This window comes from Sebastes umbrosus, chromosome 14 (genome assembly GCF_015220745.1).
Source record: "Sebastes umbrosus isolate fSebUmb1 chromosome 14, fSebUmb1.pri, whole genome shotgun sequence".
NCBI classification, from domain to species: domain Eukaryota; kingdom Metazoa; phylum Chordata; class Actinopteri; order Perciformes; family Sebastidae; genus Sebastes; species Sebastes umbrosus.
Window position 1 is genome coordinate 12,200,168 of NC_051282.1, and position 19,484 is coordinate 12,219,651.

Below are 19,484 nucleotides of genomic sequence, written 5' to 3' on the forward strand. Positions count from 1 at the left end.
CATGTCTGGGGGAGGTTTAGATTCCAGCCAAATTTGTTATCTATGATTGCGTAACGTTCGGCAAACGCATTGCTTTGTCCTCATCCTAAAGGCCTTTCTCCTGTAACGTCAAAAGGGAAACACAGCGTTTGAATTGAATTGAGCATAAATCAAATCTCTGTCTGTGCGGCATGTCCAATGTCCAATATGTTTGCGAAGTAGCTAAACACAGTTCTGTTAGAATAAAAATGTCTCTGTTCTTAAATTTGTCCTCATCATACTCACACTAGGACAAACTAGCTTTACTGCAGTGCAAGAACACTGCTGTTTATTTCCATGTCTTCTACATGGATCATCAATTGGTGAGGAGGCTGACTTTTTGTCTGGGACATTGGACATCTTTTAGTGCAATATCATGTATGTAACCATATTTAAGACCCCATTACAAGTTTCTCCGGACTTTTCAATGCTGGAAACATTAAAAAGTCAGCCCGAGATGTTTCAGCAAACTCTTGAAGCTAATGCTTCGCTTGATTTTCTAGCTAGCTACAGTAATTATTGTCATTTCAGCCATAGACTGTATATAAGAAGTGGACGTAGTCACTGTGACGTCACCCATTGGTTTGTGGACTGCCGTTTTGAAGCGTCGAGTTTGGCATTTTGGCCGTCACCATCTTGTTTTTTTTTGCAGCCAGAAGTGACACGAGAGGGTGGAGCTGGGCACATCCAAACGCTGAATAAGACAATGTAAGGCGACCTTAATGTTACAATTAATTTTCATGAACTTAAAACACACTGCGAAAGGGTTAAAGGTCTAAGACGAAAACACGTAAAACACCCAGACCGGACAACGCTGTGGTAGCGACCTGTCAATCACAAGGTAGCCACGCCCTAAAGCATACCCTGCTTTATGGTCTATTTGACTCTAAATGGGACCAATATTTACTAAATGAATGTCATGCTGTATTGAAAAAGACTTGAAACTAGAGATTGAGACCATAAACTCATGTTTACAATGTTTACTGAGGTAATAAATCAAGCGAGAAGTAGGGTCATTTTCTCATAGACTTCTATACAATCAGACTTCTTTTTGCAACCAGAGGAGTCGCCCCCTGCTGGCTAATAGAAAGAATGCAAGTTTAAGGCACTTCAGCATTGGCTTCACTTCTCAGACCCGGAGGTTGCCCACTGATTTTAGCCAACTAAACTGACGATTGCCAGCTCTTTACTACCTCTGTCTAAAATCAATAAAAAATGTATTGAAATTAAGAATTTCAAGTGGTAAATCTGTCAAAGCTTGACATGCGAAGCAACAGTAATATACGGGTTTGGGACTTGAATGCTCAATTGTTAAGGTTCAGCCATAATTCCTTTGTATGGTAAAATATTGTGATGTTTGTATGTATATATAAATGTCCGTGTGAACATTTTCATTTACCACCCAGTAGAGGCAGATGAAGAGGAAAATGTGAGAGTTACACCAGAAACAGGGGGTTGCAAACACATTTTTGGGTGTGTGTGAAAGAAAGTAAGTGTTAGTGAGGAAAAATGAACAATTGAGCATCTGAGAACTGGTCAAGCTCCGAGCAACGTCACCCTGTCAGCGTGACTGCCGAGAAGAGGAGGGGGGGAAACCTGCGAAAATCCATCTCAGCATCCTGTCGGAGGACTGCATGAGCGTGAGGGTTCCACGGACACCGGTGGACATTCAAAAGTCTCCAATGTTTCCCCATGAGAAAATCCTTGGTCTTGCTTTCAACCAAGGTTAATCACTTTTTGAGTTCAGTGAGGAATGTTTGCGGCATTGTTTATGCCTGACAAAGCAAAAGATCTCCAGTTACAACGCATGCGAAGAACACAGTGTTTCATTATGTTGTGAGTTTGACGCATTGTGTGTGTGTGTGTGTGTGTGTGCGCAAAGAGGGATTTAGTGTAAGTTAAGGTAAGTTACATTCAGTACTGTGTATCATTTACCACACTCTTGTGCTCCATATCGCTCCGACTAAATCTCATATCAAATCCAAACAATTCAGTGACCCTTCAAGAAAAATGTAGTCAGAGTTTGCACCAGAAGTCTAGAGCAGTGGTTCTCAATCAGGGTCCTTGAGGGAGTTCCAGGGGGTCCCCAGAAAACTACTTAATTCACTTATGCCGGGCATATAATATTAATAAGTATGTATTCTTTAGTGTCTAATCACCTGATAATAATTGTGTTTTCGTTACCTTAGAATGAGCCGTTTAAATCCACATGGGATATAAACGGAGTCCGCAACCAAACTCTGTTAACTTTTCGTTATCGAAGTCGATAACGTTACTCACTCCCGTCGCCGTCGCTCTCTCTCTCTCTCTCTCTCTCGCTTCACCACCCACTTCCCACATACACACACCCAAATGACCTACAAATGGCTCTCGAGAGGGACATTCGCATTTTCACGTCGGCCACAGTAGTTCTCCAACACGCTTGGCACACGGGAGAAGCTTCAGTTGGTTGCAATCTCCTCACCTCACCGCTAGATACCGCCTGATCCTACACACTGGACCTGTACATTTGTGTGGGGTCTCTCACATTTTCAAAATCTGTTAAGATTTGAAAAATCTTTTAGTGTGGGCCAGCCTTAAGTGAGCCCAATGTGAGTAAGAGTCATAAGAGTGATTATTCTGATCAAAGGTTTCACTTTCTTCAAGGTTATCTCCTCAACTATAGTTGACAACTATAGAATTTAGGTCTTAATCACGTCTAACAACCAAAATCTTTTCAGACAGAAGTCCCTGAAGCGAAATCTGACCTAATGTGTATCAATCTAGGGGTCCTTGACATGAAAAAAAGTTGAGAACCGCTTTTGTAGAAGACGGTTACTTTAAGAACTGTAGCTGAATGTGCCGCCATCAGTGTAGTGTACTATATTACTAGGTGTGCTTTAATGAGCATCAAGCCAGCCACTGCTAAAATTAAGATGTCAAGCGATGTCAGTAGCCGGAAAAAAGTCTGTCAGAGAAAAGGCCGCTTTTTTTTGTTTCTGAATTGCATCTTTGCCGAAGCTAAAATTAGACAGAAGTGGAAAACATCCACTTGCGAGTGTAATTCATTGATGCAAGAAAACTACAGATTCTGCTGAGATGAAAGATTTAGAGCAAACATCTGCTCTGAGCATTGCTCCTTTCTTGGCAGAGGTAGGCTCCGGCGAACTGATTATACTGTACGAGCCTGGTTTTAATCAATGGCTGACAGCATGGGGCACAAAGGAGACTTCAGATCTCCGACGGAGTTACTGAAGACGTTGCACCTGACTCTCCTCTTCCTCTCTCTCCTGGCACTTCTCAAAGAGCACTGAGTAATATGCAGCAAGCTGGTCAACGGTTTCCTTGTATAACCCATGCTCTATATGGCTCTTTACTGCAGCTGTGTGTCAAGTGGCCGCAGAGACACTGAAATCTGTTTGGCTACATGACTAACAGCATGCTACTGAACACAATCATATCCTGAAAGACAAGCAAGCATACAGTACAAGCAAGAAAAGGGACCCTTTGGCTTGAGTGAAGTAAATAATTGATTTGACAGTGACATACTGTACAGCAGGGGTGCATCTGAGCAAGCTGTGCTGTTTGCATTTCTAACATTACGTCCCGTGTTTTACAGTAGTCACACCCGCAGTGGCAAATAAACAAGCCAACCATGCTTCCTTTTAGCCAGGCGTGGAAGAGTGAACGACTCACCTTCTGACCTAATCAAGTCTCATCAGCACACGCCGCCCTACAGCCTGTCACAGCAATATATATGCAAATATATTATAATGTACATCGTGAGAATTAAATCTGTGAGGTACCATAAATATATTATAGAATATTATAATATATATAATAAGAATATTAAAAGGTCCAATCTCTAATTGTTTGACCGTACAAATTAAAGCTTTATTAAGATATAAAATGGGATAATCTGACAAATGGTGCATTTGCATTTTGTATGTTAATCAAATGATCATTTATTTAAAATATGTCGTATAACAATGCATGATTATTGGTTTGCAAGCTAACTTTGGGCTTAACACAAGCATTCCAACATCACCAGGTAAAAACTGCATTTTCATTTACACAATTTTAAGAATTAAAGAGGACCTATTATGCTTTTGTGTCTTTTCCCTTTCCTTTAGTGTGTTATATAGGTATTTCTGTGCATGTAAAAGGTCTGCAAAGTTACAAAGCCCAAAGTCCAGGTTAAAGGAAGTTCCTCTCCTCCACAGAAACTCTGCTCCTGAACTGCCTTAAACGCCTTGCTTGAAGTCCCGCCTTTTCTTCCGTTATGTAGTGATGTCACCAAGTAACACATTTGCATAATAACCGCCTAACGGCTAGTTTGGCACGCCCTCAAACAAAGCGAGTTAGAGCAGTGCTTGAGCGGTGTCTGAAGAGTTTGGTTCAGTTGAAAAGTATATGCACTGTGTTCATTAATATTCAGTAGTAAGGAATACAGGAATTCCTTTTTATTGCATTTGTATAACTGATTGTACCTTTAAGTACCTAACAAGTAGTTGTCAACTTCATAACATCACAATATTGTCAAATGTAATTTGAGCTCCAACCACTTGTTGAAATTCTGATGTTCACACACGGCTAATTAGCATTCAACTTAAAAGGGACATATCATGCTCATTTCTAGGTTCATATTTGTATTTTGGGTTTCTACTAGAACATGTTTACATTCTTTAATGTTCAAAAAACACATTATTTTTCTCACACTGTCGGTCTGAATATACCTGTATTCACCCTCTGTCTGAAACGCTCCATTTTAGCGCCTGTCTCTTTAAGACCCCCTCCTGAAAAAGTCCAGTCTGCTCTGATTGGCTTGCGAGAAAAATGTGGCGCACCTTTGCAAAGGAAGTTCTCAAGCTGTGGGCGAAATATTCTAATTAGCCTACATGTGACATAGGAAGGGGAGCCAAATCTGAATGGCTTGTTGAATCACATGTTTTCTGATCTAAACAGCCCTCAAAAACTGACTGGGTTCTCTTATTTCACAGTTTGTGGGTTGGTAGGCACTCCAGATACACAAATGTATGTGAACAAGCACTGAAAAAGTGAGTTTTTCATGATATGTCCCATGGTATGTGTTAATATGAATTACTTTCTTAGAGTTGTTGTGTTGCTAACCTGTTTTAAAATCCTTTACGCAGTTTTGATAACTGTTTCTATCCTGTCTATGTTCAGGAAAGAACTTCAGACTGAAGTCTGTTAAACAGCCTTTGTTGAAAAGAGCTTTGACTGCCAGAGAAAGCCCAATATTTACTCTTAACACTGACACTGACATGCAGCCAGAGACTGGCACAGCAACAGGTCAATAATACTACAGCAATAGGAGATGAGTGGACACAAGTAATGTTCCCTGGACAAACATGACCGTGCCACAGAGTCACTGAAGTGGATCTCCAAAAGGAGAAGCAGCTTTGTCCGCAATCTATCCATTTATTAATACACAAAACAGGAAACTAGTGGCCAGGAAGACAGGAGAGAACGCTGTCTCTCTTTGACTGTAAGTGTCCCTCTGTGTGTCAGTGAGTGAGTGAGTGTCCCAAACCAGTTAACTTGACTCTGGTCTGGTGTGCCAGTGAGTGCAGCGAGAGGAAACCAATTCCTTTCTGCCTCCAGCTGGCACTTTAAGCTCTCCCACCTGTACCGCACACTGCCATTGTGTGGGCATGTTTTTCTCTGTCCCGAGCCAATAAACCTGCCCTGGAACAGGTGCGCCAGCCGGCACGGGAGGAGGGAAACATGTCCCCTCTCTGCCTCCAGCCGGTGCTCAAAACAAGCCCGCCCACGCGACACGGCTATTAAATACACGTTTTACAAGCATCACGGAACAATTTCTGTTGACTTATTACACAGGGCTGCACTGCTACTGTAGTCCAGGGGGTTTCTGCTTGTGATGCAGTAAATACAAAATAGAATAAATAATAAATTCCCCCTCTCTCTAGCTGGCAGATGCAGAATTTACAGTTGATGTCCAAGTTCATGAAATCTATCTTGTCCTTATAGCTGTCTGTATGCATCAACTTGCAGATGTGTTTCATATCAGTTGAGTGAGTCTGTATGTGAGTCAGTGAATGCCTGCCAGCTCCTGCCACTGTGTTCTGATAAAACCCTTAAAGAGTAACTTTGGTATTTTTCAACCTGGACCCTATAATCCCATGTTTTTGTGTCTAACTGACTATATATTATATATAATATTAAACATGTTCAATATTGACGATCGGATATCCTGTTGTGTGTGAAGAACCCTGAGGACAGCCGAGGACGCAGTCACGTGGGAAAGAACGATAGTCAATTGGGAACCAAGCTGTATGAAGAAGGAAGGACTACCACCGCCGTCATGAGCTAATGCAAAACGAGAAGCATAAAGTAGTAGTAAGATGGAGCTCAGAAATGGAGGACCAACTTGCTGAATTGTGTCAACACCGTGAGTGTTTATTTAATGTGTCTCCATGACGAGAGATTTTGAGAGATTTCCGTTTTTATAAGTGGGGACTCATGTTGTTCATGAATGGAATCTGTTAGTGTGTGGTGTGCTGTTTTGGCCAAATCGTTGCTCACCACACACTATAGGAACAAAACGGTTAAATTTATCATAACATGTCTTTATGTGTGGGCTCTCTCACATTTTCAACATCTGTTAAGATTTGAAAAATCTTTTAGTGTGGACCAGCCTTTAGCTGTCCAGTACCTGTGCCTGAGCTCCATTGATCATCAGGTAATAAAGCTTGCTGAGGATGCTCTGCTGCAGCTGGTCCCAGGAAATAGACCGGTCCTCTCTCATCAGGAATGGAGGTCCAAACCTTGAACAAGAATAGAGAAAGTTTGAAATGACTTCTCACAATGGCTCCACATCAGCCTTGACCGGCTCACACGTCTCCTATTGTAATGTAAATAATTATTTATTAACATTATCAGCATTAGAGCAGAACTCTCATTACAGCGTATCTATGGAAGGACGGAGAGAGATAATAAGCAGTGAAAATAGATGATTAGGAAAGGGACAACCATCCCTCTGAAATGATAGATCACATGAGACATTCACCATAATACCCATTTAATTGAGGGCAGCCCTCCATTGTATGCTTGAGATTTATTAGTACGAGGCCATGTGAGCATGCATGTGCATAAAGAGACTGACAAAGACACACGCGGGCACATACACAGCGAATGAGGATGGGATGCTAATAAACTCCAGATTAATCAGTAGGAATAGACGGGTAATGGATGAATATGAGCTTTGTTGCATCTGTGAAGGCACTATTTCACCCTTTTAATCGTTTCTTTAGATTCTTTAAGACATTGGAATAAATCAAACACATCCTCAGACAGAGTTTTCCCATTAGATCAAACATGGATACAACGGAGATCCTCAGATTAAATGAGGTACTGGATGGTAACCATTAACATTCTGTGGTGGCTGAGGAGTCGCAGCTGCAGCGACCACGACACGGGATGAAACAATATACATGACAAAACATGAGGGAAAATTACAACAAAGTACAATTAATTCAGTTGGAAACTGCTATGAAGCCACAGACAAAACAATTGCATTCTTTTGCTGTATGGTTTGTGGCAAACGGACTTAATGTGCTAATTTCAAAGGCCTTTAACATTGTGTTAGCAATTCCCTAGCTGCTCATTCCCACGGCAAATGTCTCAGCTCCTCCAACCTAAAAATGTACACAGAATGCAGTGAATACATTTGGAAGTCTAAATTTATACTTTATGATGGGATCATGCAGTGAAATCTATTATTGTGAGCATGTAGCGCTCTATATTTATTTTTCCACCTACCTCCACAGACATGAGAATCAGCAGCAAGATAACGGAAACAAGTAAAATGTCTTGAAATCTAATTGCTAACTTTCACGAGTTGTAATGCAAAAACAGTGCACATTTAGGTTTCGCACATTACATGTGAAACTTCATTAAATCCTATCTGTTGGTTTCACAGTTTCGACAAATCAACCGAAAACTGAGAGCTTTCACACTCAGCTGACTTTCACAAATGTACCTGCGAGCGAGAAACAAGTATGTGTCTCCAATGTCATTTTCTTGGCACGCGCCAAGTCCTCCAGCTGTCATCTGATGAGAGCGAGATAGGTGGGTGGTTTGATCAACGAGGGCGAGGCGTTTGAAGGGGAAAGCGAGGCATGGATGGGATTGGACTTCCCCACAGCCGTGGTGTTGGCGAGCTCACCTATATTGATCCCTCTGGACTCTGTCAGGGAGACGGATGTCTGATATCTGTACAGTGCCAGATGTCAGATTTCTCGGCTGTTTGGTCTGAAACTCATCTCGCAGTGAGATTTGAGTCCTTTCGGTAACAGGGAGCTAACGTGACCTTGACGTGCTCCACCAGAGCAACGCTAGATATAATGTGGACTGAGCCACTGTTCACAGAGCTCACATCTGCTGAGAAGTGGAAACCTACAAAAACCTTAATGACCGACAATCAAGTCAGAAAAGCTGAGAACTGACATTTTAGCACTTCAGGTTCCCTAGTCTGGAAGTCAATGGGTTTTTTCAATGGGTTTTTAGTTAGATGCCTGAAATAAGGACTGTGGTTAACACAAGCTGAAGAGATTTTAACGTTTTGTGCTACGACATAAAATATAACAGAAAATATCCCACTCATGAATTTTGAAGCCTTCATGTGTCTTATAAAAAGACGGTTGCCAACAAGTGGCTAAATGAGACTAATAAACGTCATCACGCCAACTCGTCCGCCTTTACAGCCTCGTTGTGTATACTCGCGCTCATGCGACCGTGGTGTAGTTCGTTTCTAGCCCAACGTTAGCTTTTCACTTGTTCATTTGTGGAGATTATTTTACGGAACAAAACGTGTAAGTACCATAAGAGCACCACAGAGCTTATTTTCTGCAATAATCCAAAACCCAATGGAAAAAATCCCGTTTGTTTTCTCAAGTGGCCATTCGATGAACTGCAGTTTTGGCACTTCCACATTGGCTTCATTTCTCCGCACCAGAGGTTACCCCTTGTCCTAAACATGCATATGGTTAGATACATGATGTAGGCTAATGCTGAAATACTAAGGCTAAAGCTGCACATCCCAGGCAAAAGTCCTGGCATTCTCAAGGAGCAGCATTGTTCATGTATTGCAGGTAGAGCAACGTAATGCTATCTTATGCCTGTGTGGCTGGAGTTGCTTGAGTGTTATCTTATCTCGAACGCAAATAAAGGGCAGAACTGAGCTACTAACATTAGCTTGAACTCTGATAAAGCAGCACTTTGGCTTCCACAGGGTGATCCAGTCCTGAACAAGTACTTTTAATACCGTAACCTGTAACCCAAAATAACTATGTAGTTAGCTATGACATGTCTTTTGGCTTTGGAAATAATGCTAGGTTACAACTGTAGGTAGTAATCAGGTTAGCCAGGCATGTTAATGTTTGCATCTTACGCACAGTTTAATCTTTTCCTTTTGTGTTTGTAAAAACACCCTCCAAACTCTAGAGACACTAAGTATCACTCTTATTAGAGCCCCATGCACACCACTTCAACATGAGGAGAAACCCAAAGCTCGACAGGCTCGCCTTGCCTGGTTACGGTTGCTACGCTGTGATAGCAGGGCTTCGCAAAGGGTCACTTGATATAATTACCTGACAGTCTGTTGGCCTGCCCCTGCAGCGTTGCACACCAATAGCAGAATCTTTACAGGGACGCCCTGGTTGAGGAACTCTGATGACAACGCCCCAGACGACGGCAACCTCTGACCCTCGGGACCAGTGGAGTATGGAGACGATGGGAGGCTGTGGTGGTACCCTGGCACAGGAGAAAGTTAGAGAGGGGGTGTGAGAACACACTGGGAAGAGACACTAAAATGAGTCATACGAAGAGGAGAGAATGAGGAGATAAACGTGTTTTTTTTAAACCATAGATACAATCACAATTTCTTGATAAATCCGGCTGATACTGATCACAAACCGAGTTCGCATTCTTTTGGCTCAAAGATTTTACACTCACAGCCGACACCATGGAGAACACGATATTTCACGTTTTCTCTTTGAGAGGAAGACGAACCAATTTCATGTGACCATTAAACTTAACGCCTCTAACAAGGAGTGAGGAGGAGAATTGAGATGTACAAAGTGGCGAGACAGCAGCTTTCTATTTGGGGAACGGTGATTCAGAGGGGAGAACAGATGGACCAATGGCTGCCTGCACTCTCAGCAGGAGGTATTATCTGATGCAGCTTCTGCTCCACATCCCGTCCTGGTGGGGTGCCAGGCAGCACCACTTTCTCTCCCGTTTCCCCCCCGGTCTCTCCATCAATGCAGAGGAGTGTGACTGACTGGGCGAAAAGCTAAGATTATAAGATCCTCGTGAAACGTGACGTCGGCAGTTCTCCTCGCGAGCGGCAGCTGACAACCTCTGAGACACAGGTCAGCCCCTGAGAAGTTCACGGCGATAAATCACACGGCGAATCAGACCCGCAGACACGGATGAGGATTTATTGATTGACCACGGTGGCTGTGCCTTCCTCAAACGTTTCATTAAACGCCGTTGTTTACACCTGACGCCTGATTCATCACTGACAAAGCAAATGCCACTGCTGAGCATCCTGTTACTGAGATCCTCGTAGTCTGCGTCGGCACATCCCTCCTCTTACAGAAATAATTGAGGTGTGAGGACGTTAAGCTGTGCACTGTATGAAGGGCGAGACCTATTCCGAGCTAATCAGAGTCTACATGTAAACCTCTAGAGCTTTAACATTAACCCTCTGATTGCGGTGTCTCGACCCTGAGAATGAGAGCAATGATAAGTACGCACAGCTTTTCATTTATTAATGTCGCTCTAATCAAGCAAGTGATAAAACTTAGCTTAAATCATGCGCTTTAATTTACATGAGCGGCGACCTCTGACAGCTGTGGGGATGATTTATGGGGGAAAATCTCCTTTTAAATGGCCGGCAAAACGCGTTCATGAAACAGCAGTAAAATGCAGAGGTCACCTCCTGGCCTGTCCCGCTAAGATTTATATAGGGATGGCGAGGAGGAGACCTACCTCTCACCACTTATTAAATCATTTTTTTATGGCTCGCTGTCAAAAACGGTACTGTTTCTACACACTTTTTCAAGGCTCTCCTGATTTTTTTTACCTTGTTTACAGGATGAATAATGGTAGGAGTATGAGATGTGTGTGTATGCTTGTGTGTTTCCACTTGTGTAGATGTGTTTTAATACTGTCAGACAGTTCCCATATACCTTTACTGAAAAGTTGCACTTCCAGCACAACACATAACTAGAATTACCACCTCGTGGTTGTATGCCTACCAGTCAGGTTGCAGTTTACATCGATGTCTGTCCAAAAATTCCATCACTTCATCATTTTATCCTGTTAGACATTTGTGTGAAATTGTCATAATCGATTAGTAGGGATGTCAAAGCTAACGCGATAAAGCGTTAACGCAAATTGGCTTTAACGCCACTAATTTCTTCAACGTATTAACGTGATTTTTAGGTTGTAGCGCGGGCTCAATTTTAAAACAAGATACTGGTATCATATGAAACTAGAATACCTAAGGGATCTATTGATACCATGTCATACCAGCTTGTCACGAAGGAGGCTAAATAATGCTACTTACAAACTTGCGCTACATTTTGGCGAGGAAAAACTGGCATGGCCATTTTCAAAGGGGGTTCCTTGATCTCTGACCTCAAGATATGTGAATGAAGTGAAGCCAAAATACCCCGGATACAGAAGCTGCCTTCTTGAGATTATGACATCATTTGGAGGCAGAGTCTGCGCAGTAACGATCGGGTGGTGGAGCCTTGGTATCGAGGTCACCCACCCGAACCAATCGCGAACCGAGCACGGTCGCAGCTTGTCGGCGAGAGAGACTCACAGCTGTCAATCATGATGTCTCACCCCCTTTTTATAGCATCAAATAACTAATTCAAACAAAACTTATTAGAAATATGAACACTTGAACATCAGCGTGATGAGAACTGCCTAAAATGACAGAAATCATCTTTTGGGAAAAATGTATTTGACGTTTACTTTGACTTTTAGTTTGGCCCTTGTCCCATCTACTAACATGGAGGGGGCAGGATTTATGACCTTTACTGCAGCCAACCACCAGGGGGCGATCCAGATGTTTTGGCTTCACTTTTGGGGAGCCGTCATGTCGTCCATCTTTAAATCTTTCACATACAGTCTATGGTACATTCATAAAACATAATGCCTCCGGCCACGGCTGTCACCAGCGTGGAGACATAAAAACGTGAAAATGGGTACCACACACACACACAAACCAAAAGTTCACTTTGTTTAGCCGACATACCTGTTGATCCTCTTATTATGAAAAAGCCTCTAACTAATTCTGAGAAACCGCAGGAAGCCTGTGAACTCATCATTCCTCGGCACTCTCAGGCTTCTTCTTCTTCTCTCATTGTCAAACAGACACACAGGATGAGCCAGACTAAACACAGCCAGACTATGTGAAAGCCCATAATTAAACACCTCTGCCCCTAAAGGGATCTGCGCTACCCACAGCTACAGCACCCGCCTCCCCCTAACCCCCAATCCCATTAGCTGTCTGCTGTCATGTTCAAGGTCTCCGAACAAAGACGGTGGCTAGACAAATACATGCACATGTTATCTAGAGTTATATTACAATATGTTTTAGAATTCTTTTTCAATGTTACATAAGATACAATTTGCTGACACACATAATTTATGGACTGAGAATGTGATTCATGATGATCCTCTGCCAAAGGAAAGATGAGTGAGATTATGAGACTTAATAAGCACTTAAGTTATAAAAGAAAGTATATGATTTCATGAATCTGTGCTCCAAAATAAATCACTAAATTGTCACATTTCCTTGTTTGAACAGAGCAGTGCAGCCCCTGTGGGTTGGCTGGATTTATGTTACTTGTGACAAATGTTTCATGCACAAATTGGTAACGTGTGGCAGGCGGATGAAGATAACAAAATTCTACTAATAATATTGTAATACTGCCAGATATTTGATTTGATCTGCAGTAAATCATTTGCAAAACAAGGCTCTGGCAGACTAACATGCTATTCATACTAGGTAGGCCGGAAAATTGAGTATGTAGTGCGTTCACACTGTATGTGGATTGTGTATACGCGAAAAAATGCCCGAATGTATATTACATTACCAAGAATTATTGAGTATGAGACGTGAGCTTACTGCACACACTCAACTGCCCCACAATGCATTGCGTTTGGGTGCCTTGAGACCGGCTGTCAGTCTTTGAGCCAGGCTAAAAGCTGTTAAGACGTCACTTTATTAAGTTTTAATATGTTATCATGCGAGAAAGTAAACGTTTAGATTCCCAAAATGTGGTCAGTTTATCCAATAACGTCTGTTTGGAAATTTGCTGATACATTTTCGGAGATGTGACGGAAGGCGCTGCCGGGGGTGCCTTGAGAACGGCCTGGCCGTTGCTTGATCATACTTCAGTGTGAACAGTCTGCAGGTAAAATCCTACTTAAAGCCATTTCACACCAAGCACAGATTTTCGTTTGAAAAAATTTGAAGAAAAATTTATAAAAACTGATTTTGTGGGTTCTTATGAATGCTTGCACACCCCTAAGGAACGTTCGTGCGGGGGGCAAAATAGTCGGACGGACCTCGATTTCCTCGACCTCTTTGGAAATAAATCTTTGACCAATGAAATCCTTTCATCCAACTGATAAATTCATGGCAATCCATCTGATATTTCGGTGTGAACCAAAGTGGTGGAGCGATAGATGGCCGTTGTCATCTCTACTAGGACCATGGCGCTAGCATGGCTGATACAATGACTACATATCTCCAACACACAGAGTCTCCTTAGCTGAGGTTTAAGCTGTAACTGAGGCATAAATACAGGCAGTAACTGTACTGTCAGGTTGGGTGCTGTCGTGTCTCCAGAAAGCTGAAGACAAACACTCACTGCACAGCTGTGAAGAAGTCTTTCTCCTTGCAGCCACTACTGAACTACAGTACTTAGGGCATCTGAGTTTGAGTGACTAAAACGCCTTGACAGGTGGAAAAAGATAAGAGGGCCACTGGCATGTTACAATAAACTACAGCAGCAATAGAGGAAACTCCTCATGGCAGGAGTGGGAAAGCACAAGTCATTGGAACTCTCTGTTGTTTATCATATGTAACACTGTAAAACAATAAACAGCCCAAAAAATAATAAGCAAAACCCAAACTACAGTATGAGCTGTTATGTCATCTCACAGAAAAGGAAAGAGGAAGACCCTGTTCTCTGTTTGTATCAGAGATAAAAGAATGTGAAATGGATACTTAACTGTGAAAGCCAATTATCTGTTTCCAAATATTCTCTGGCAGGTGATACCGTATTCAAGTCTCGTCCTTGGCACCAGCACTCCCCACGGTGACATTGTGCTTATTAATTTCTGTCTGTGCACCGTCAAATCCCAAAGAGATGAAGCTTGTGAACAACGCTTTGAGATTTCATACATTATTAACTTTTAATGTAAACCTTGATTGCCCTATAGGTACATGAAAAAGCTGTATACCAAACACAAGATTGTATCTCCACTTTCCTCGAATAACCAAGGAGACATGTAGGGTGTTAAAACTGTCTCTATAGTTCTGCTGGAGTGAAAGGCCTGTAGTCTGTTAATGACCTAAAGCTGCTGTTAAATACAGAAACCGGAGCGGAGAAGTGGTGTATACGGGGCTCTCAGAGCAATACTCTGCATTTAAAAATAATGGAGGGTGGTGTCGTTTCCCTTTGCCATTCCAAAACAAAGGGGCAAAAGTGTCAGGAATGCATTAAACATTGTGTTTATCTGCTCCAACGTAAGCAGCAATTGTTTGCATGTCTGGCTAACTAGGTTATAGTTACAGTAACCAAAGATTGCTTATTGGATTTAAGGAAGTTTACACTTCAGCAAACCCAGTCAAATCTATACGAGACAGCGTGATGTTTGCCAGACACATTCAACCGCATTCTAAAAGCCTTTTTTTATAACATTACTATAGTATATATTAGGACTGTCAATCAATTAAAATATTCAATTGCAATCCATAGTTAATCGCACATTTGTATCTGTTCAAAATGTACCTTAAAGGGAGATTTGTCAAGTATTTAATAGTCTTATCAACGTGGGAGTGGGCAAATATGCTGCTTTATGCAAATGTATGTATATATATTCATACATTATCTGTAACCGCTTATCCCATGCGGGGTCGCTGGAGCCGATCTCAGCTGACATTGGGCGAAGGCGGGGAACCTGCAACCCTCTTGCTGTGAGGCGACAGTGCTAACCACTGCACCACCGTGTAGCCCTGTATATGCTTAAATCATAACATGGCAAACTGCAGTCCAACAGGCAACAACAGCTGTCAGTGTGTCAGTGTGCTGACTTGACTATGATTTGCCCCCAAACTGCATGTGATTGTCATAAAGTGGGCATGTCTGTAAAGGGGAGACTTGTGGGTATCCATAGAACCCATTTTCATTCACATATCTTGAGGTCAGAGGTCAACGGGACCCCTTTGAAAATGGCCATGCCAGTTTTTCCTCGCCAAAATGTAGCGTAAGTTTGGAGCGTTATTTAGCCTCCTTTCCGACAAGCTAGTATGACATGGTTGGTACCAATGGATTCCTTAGGTTTTCCAATTTCATATGATGCCAGCATCTTCACTCTAGCTTTAAAACCCGCTACAACCTAAACTACGCAAGTTGCGTTAATGCGTTAAAGAAATTAGTGGCGTTAAAACGACAGCCCTAGTATATACTATATGTATCTGCTAAGCAGCCAAGCAAGTTATGTTAGAGCACATACCAGTCTGGCTTTACATGTTTCCCCTATATCTCCCCTGTTCCGGCGCCAGCAGTCGGAGCCACAATGCCCAGTCAATATTTCTGTGACCCAACATTAACCTTAGAAGACAAAAATGTCTGACTTTAGCATGTAGGAGAGGTGATATATGCAGCGGTAAGAGGATGATGTCAGAGATTAACTTTTAAAAGTACAGCAGGGAGGTTGGGAGTCAGGAGTGGGAAGGTCGGTTTGCCTTTTGGCATGATCCAATGGTATGTTCTGTTTTCATTCATAGCAGAGACTGAGCAGCTCTTTACTGAGCGCCTCACGCTGCCTCTAACAGCCCTTCACATCAGGAGGTCTTAATCTAAGTGTGTGAGTAACTCACCTCAGAATCTACTGAATAGACGTCAGTGAAATTCAATCAATCAAGTTTGTTACAAGGAAACTGACCGCGAGTTGAAGCATAATAAAACAGGGTTACCCTCAGATTTCACTGCGCATCATCATTTGCTTTAATTGCCCACAAAGACGAACTGGCTCTGCGTTTGCCAAGCTCTCTACAGGCTCCACACTTAACATGTGGCTTAATTTAACGCCTTAGGACATAATCCACATTGATAACCTTTCCTTAACATTACCACTGCACATAAAAATGCTTAGATTGCCGAGCTTAGCTTTAATGAGACCCCTGATGAGAGTTTGCTATTCTGTCTCATATCGAACCCACAAGACTCAGATTTACTTTCATTTAAGCATTTATGGATAATTGATTAAGGGTCTCTCAGGGATCAAAACCTTTTAGATTTAGTAATTGCAGAAGGGGCATGAAGATCTCATTTTTAATGGCGCCAGACAGCCTAAAAGCATTACAGATCACTGTTGTGACTGGATAGAAAGAATGTAATAAAGGTTGCATTTTATACATTAATACAATATTTTAATGCCGTTTACTCGCATGTTATTTTGATTTTAAAGCTTTGATTAATCAAAAACAGCGAGGCAAAAAAAACGCTGTGTGCTGTAGTTGAGTAAAATAAATACAAAAAATAAAAAAATAAATTAACTTAATATTTCATTTATGTACCTGAATAATTTAAGAGGAGGGATATTTATCAATTGGGAAAGTAAGATGTTCTTTTCAATAACAAATCAAAACAAGCTAATGCTGCCTTTTTGGTGTTTCATTACTTTGGATTTGCTCAAGTTTTTGCCTGAAAAAGGTAACATAAGGAGAGCAAATAATGGAGGTGGGAGGAAATCGTATAAAGTGGTGCAATGTTTAAACAGATAAGTGGATATCACCTTAAAAAGCTTGCGTCATCCGCAGCTGCTGTTACAGTTTCAGTTACATCTGGTCCTGATTTAAAGAAAACCTCCAACATTTTGGGGATATAAGCCTGGTGTTGATGTATTAACTCTAAACGCGGTTATACACTGGCTGCGTTTTTTTTGCGCGCAATTAAGTTACATTTCAATATAATTTTTCTAACTGTTTTTATTTTCTTAATTGTGAGTACATTCACACAGAACTTGAATATTACGCGGCGAAAAAGCGGCGTAATTTTTTTCCGGAACGAGGTAGATTTTCTGAGTTTTTGCACTACGAATAAAAGGCATCAACCGATCACGTTGTGTGGCATCAGTTGAGTTGTGCCTATATTTATGAAACAGCAACACAGAGGCTCTGTAGTAAGAACCGAGATGGCAAACTTTGTCCCAATTCCAACCCGGCCTCTACACTCGTCCTACCCACTTCCACTCCGTTTGCTCGCTCGCGTGGAGGGTCCGTCATATTAAGTGCCATCCCAAACCAGTTAGCAGGTAGTGGGAGTGGCTTATGAAACCCTCCAACAGGGTCGTCATGAAACACGCTCCGTACAAAAATGTTCCATGCGACTACCAGTACAAACCAAAAAATTAAACTGCTCAAACTAAGACAGACGATAGATAACGTAGCCCAATTTCCCACTCTGGGATCAATAAAGTATTTCTGATTCTGATATGTATTTTTATGGTGCCTTCAAATGAAACTTGTGAGCCCGTATTTGGGAAGTTGTGTACCACTTTCAAGGTCGTGAATAACCCAAGAGGGGGGCGTTCATATGGGCTCTTCGTCGTGAACACGGTAAACACGGTAAACACGGTAAACACGACCCCATTTGAAGGCACCAATAGTTTCCTTGCCGGAAAGAGGGAAGTTTGTACCAAAGCTTGCCGCTGTATTTATACCCTACACCTTAAAGAAGGGTGCTTCAATCAGTTGTGAGTGTGACTACAAAGAGTAAGCCATAGAGTGGGAGGGTTCACGGACCGGATTGGAATCAGGCCCTAATTACTCCTTTCAACCTTGACAAAGGCAGCGCAGACCGGATCCACTCCTTCCGTCCTTACCTTTCACAATATAAGCCCAGAACATATAATATCAGCAGGCGAGTATTTTGCATTTCTGTGTCGTTTATCCGCCACGTCCCCGGTGTGTAAAGGCCTCAAGTTTGAGAGCAAACAAGCACATTTCCTAAAGATGCCGATGTTCCTTTAAAGATGACAATCTCTAACATGTATCCTCGCGGGGCAAACGTGTCAATGTGAAAGACAGGACAATCTGCAGTGCACAGAAAAGTGTTGAGTGGCGATGTCTCCATATCAACCCCGGCAGGCTGACACCAGTGAGAGCCCAGGGGATTTAGTAGTCTGTACCAGCATGCAGATCAGCCAGACTGTCAGGAGAGGCCTCCTTTTAGGCAGCGCTGCTTGGTGCGGTCATTGAGCAACATAATTACAGCACTAAAAGTCATATTGTTTCAGGTACAACAGCAGCATTGACACAGTGCTGCTGGGACGACACTTACAGCCGTGCGAGAGAGGACAAAAGAGCAGAACCGGTTTGTTTACACCGCAAAGCAAGAAACGAAGGGATGCGACGCACTGAGGCGCACATTTTACATCACTAGCTAAAAAACAGATGAAATTAAGACATAAATCTGAGGGGTGTAATTCACAGAGCTCTATGTGAAGTTGTATTCTTCTTAATGTGCTCTCCAAGGGCCCCCTGCAGTAAGGTGCACTCCCTGAGGGTTTCATTAAGCAAAGCAAATTAATAAAATTGGTTTGTTTGTTTACGGATCTGTGCGTGAATCCACATTAAAGTAGGGAAAAATATGACCACAAACTAAGTTATATACTCAAAGACAACGTGTGTTATGTTGTAACTGTACCTGAGATCCGTGCCGAGCCTCCTCTGATGTACAGGGGCGGAGCCTGGAAGGCGTAGATGACGTCATTCTCAGCTATGCAGGTCAGATCCTCCTCGTCAAAGAAGGAGCGCTGGAACCCCGTGGAGTAAACCTCTGTCAGGATCACCTGGAGATGAAGAAACACGCACACAAACACACGTTAGCGCCAAAATCTCATAAATCTCATAATGCTGCAGGAGTGAACTTTGAACCTGCTTGATGGAACACTATCCTTTGCACTATTATTCCCTCTAATCTCTGATCCAGCTTAAATATTTAAGCCAAAAGAGTGGATTTCACCTAATGGCATGCAAGGAAGGGTCAGAATAAGATCTATAAATCACTATAATCACACTCACGTGCAAGCCGAGGTGTATGGAGGACGGAACCTGCCAAAATCAAAAATCAATCAATAAATAAATAAATGACTCGATAATGGCGTGTTTCCGGTGGCATTGGCCT

The 19,484-nt window shown here is 42.3% G+C and overlaps 1 protein-coding gene across 2 annotated transcripts in view; it reads right to left on the reverse strand.

Moving 5' to 3' along the window:
- The window catches only part of usp43b (ubiquitin specific peptidase 43b), a 98,810-nt gene that overhangs the window by 23,870 nt on the left and 55,456 nt on the right, over positions 1-19,484 (reverse strand). For both annotated transcript variants that reach the window (XM_037791899.1, XM_037791898.1), the window contains exons 6-8: positions 19,005-19,149; positions 9,630-9,792; positions 6,695-6,806 (exon numbers count right to left, since the gene is read on the reverse strand). In XM_037791899.1, coding sequence (XP_037647827.1) covers positions 6,695-6,806; positions 9,630-9,792; positions 19,005-19,149 — 420 coding nt within the window. The remainder of the gene's footprint in view (positions 1-6,694; positions 6,807-9,629; positions 9,793-19,004; positions 19,150-19,484) is intronic.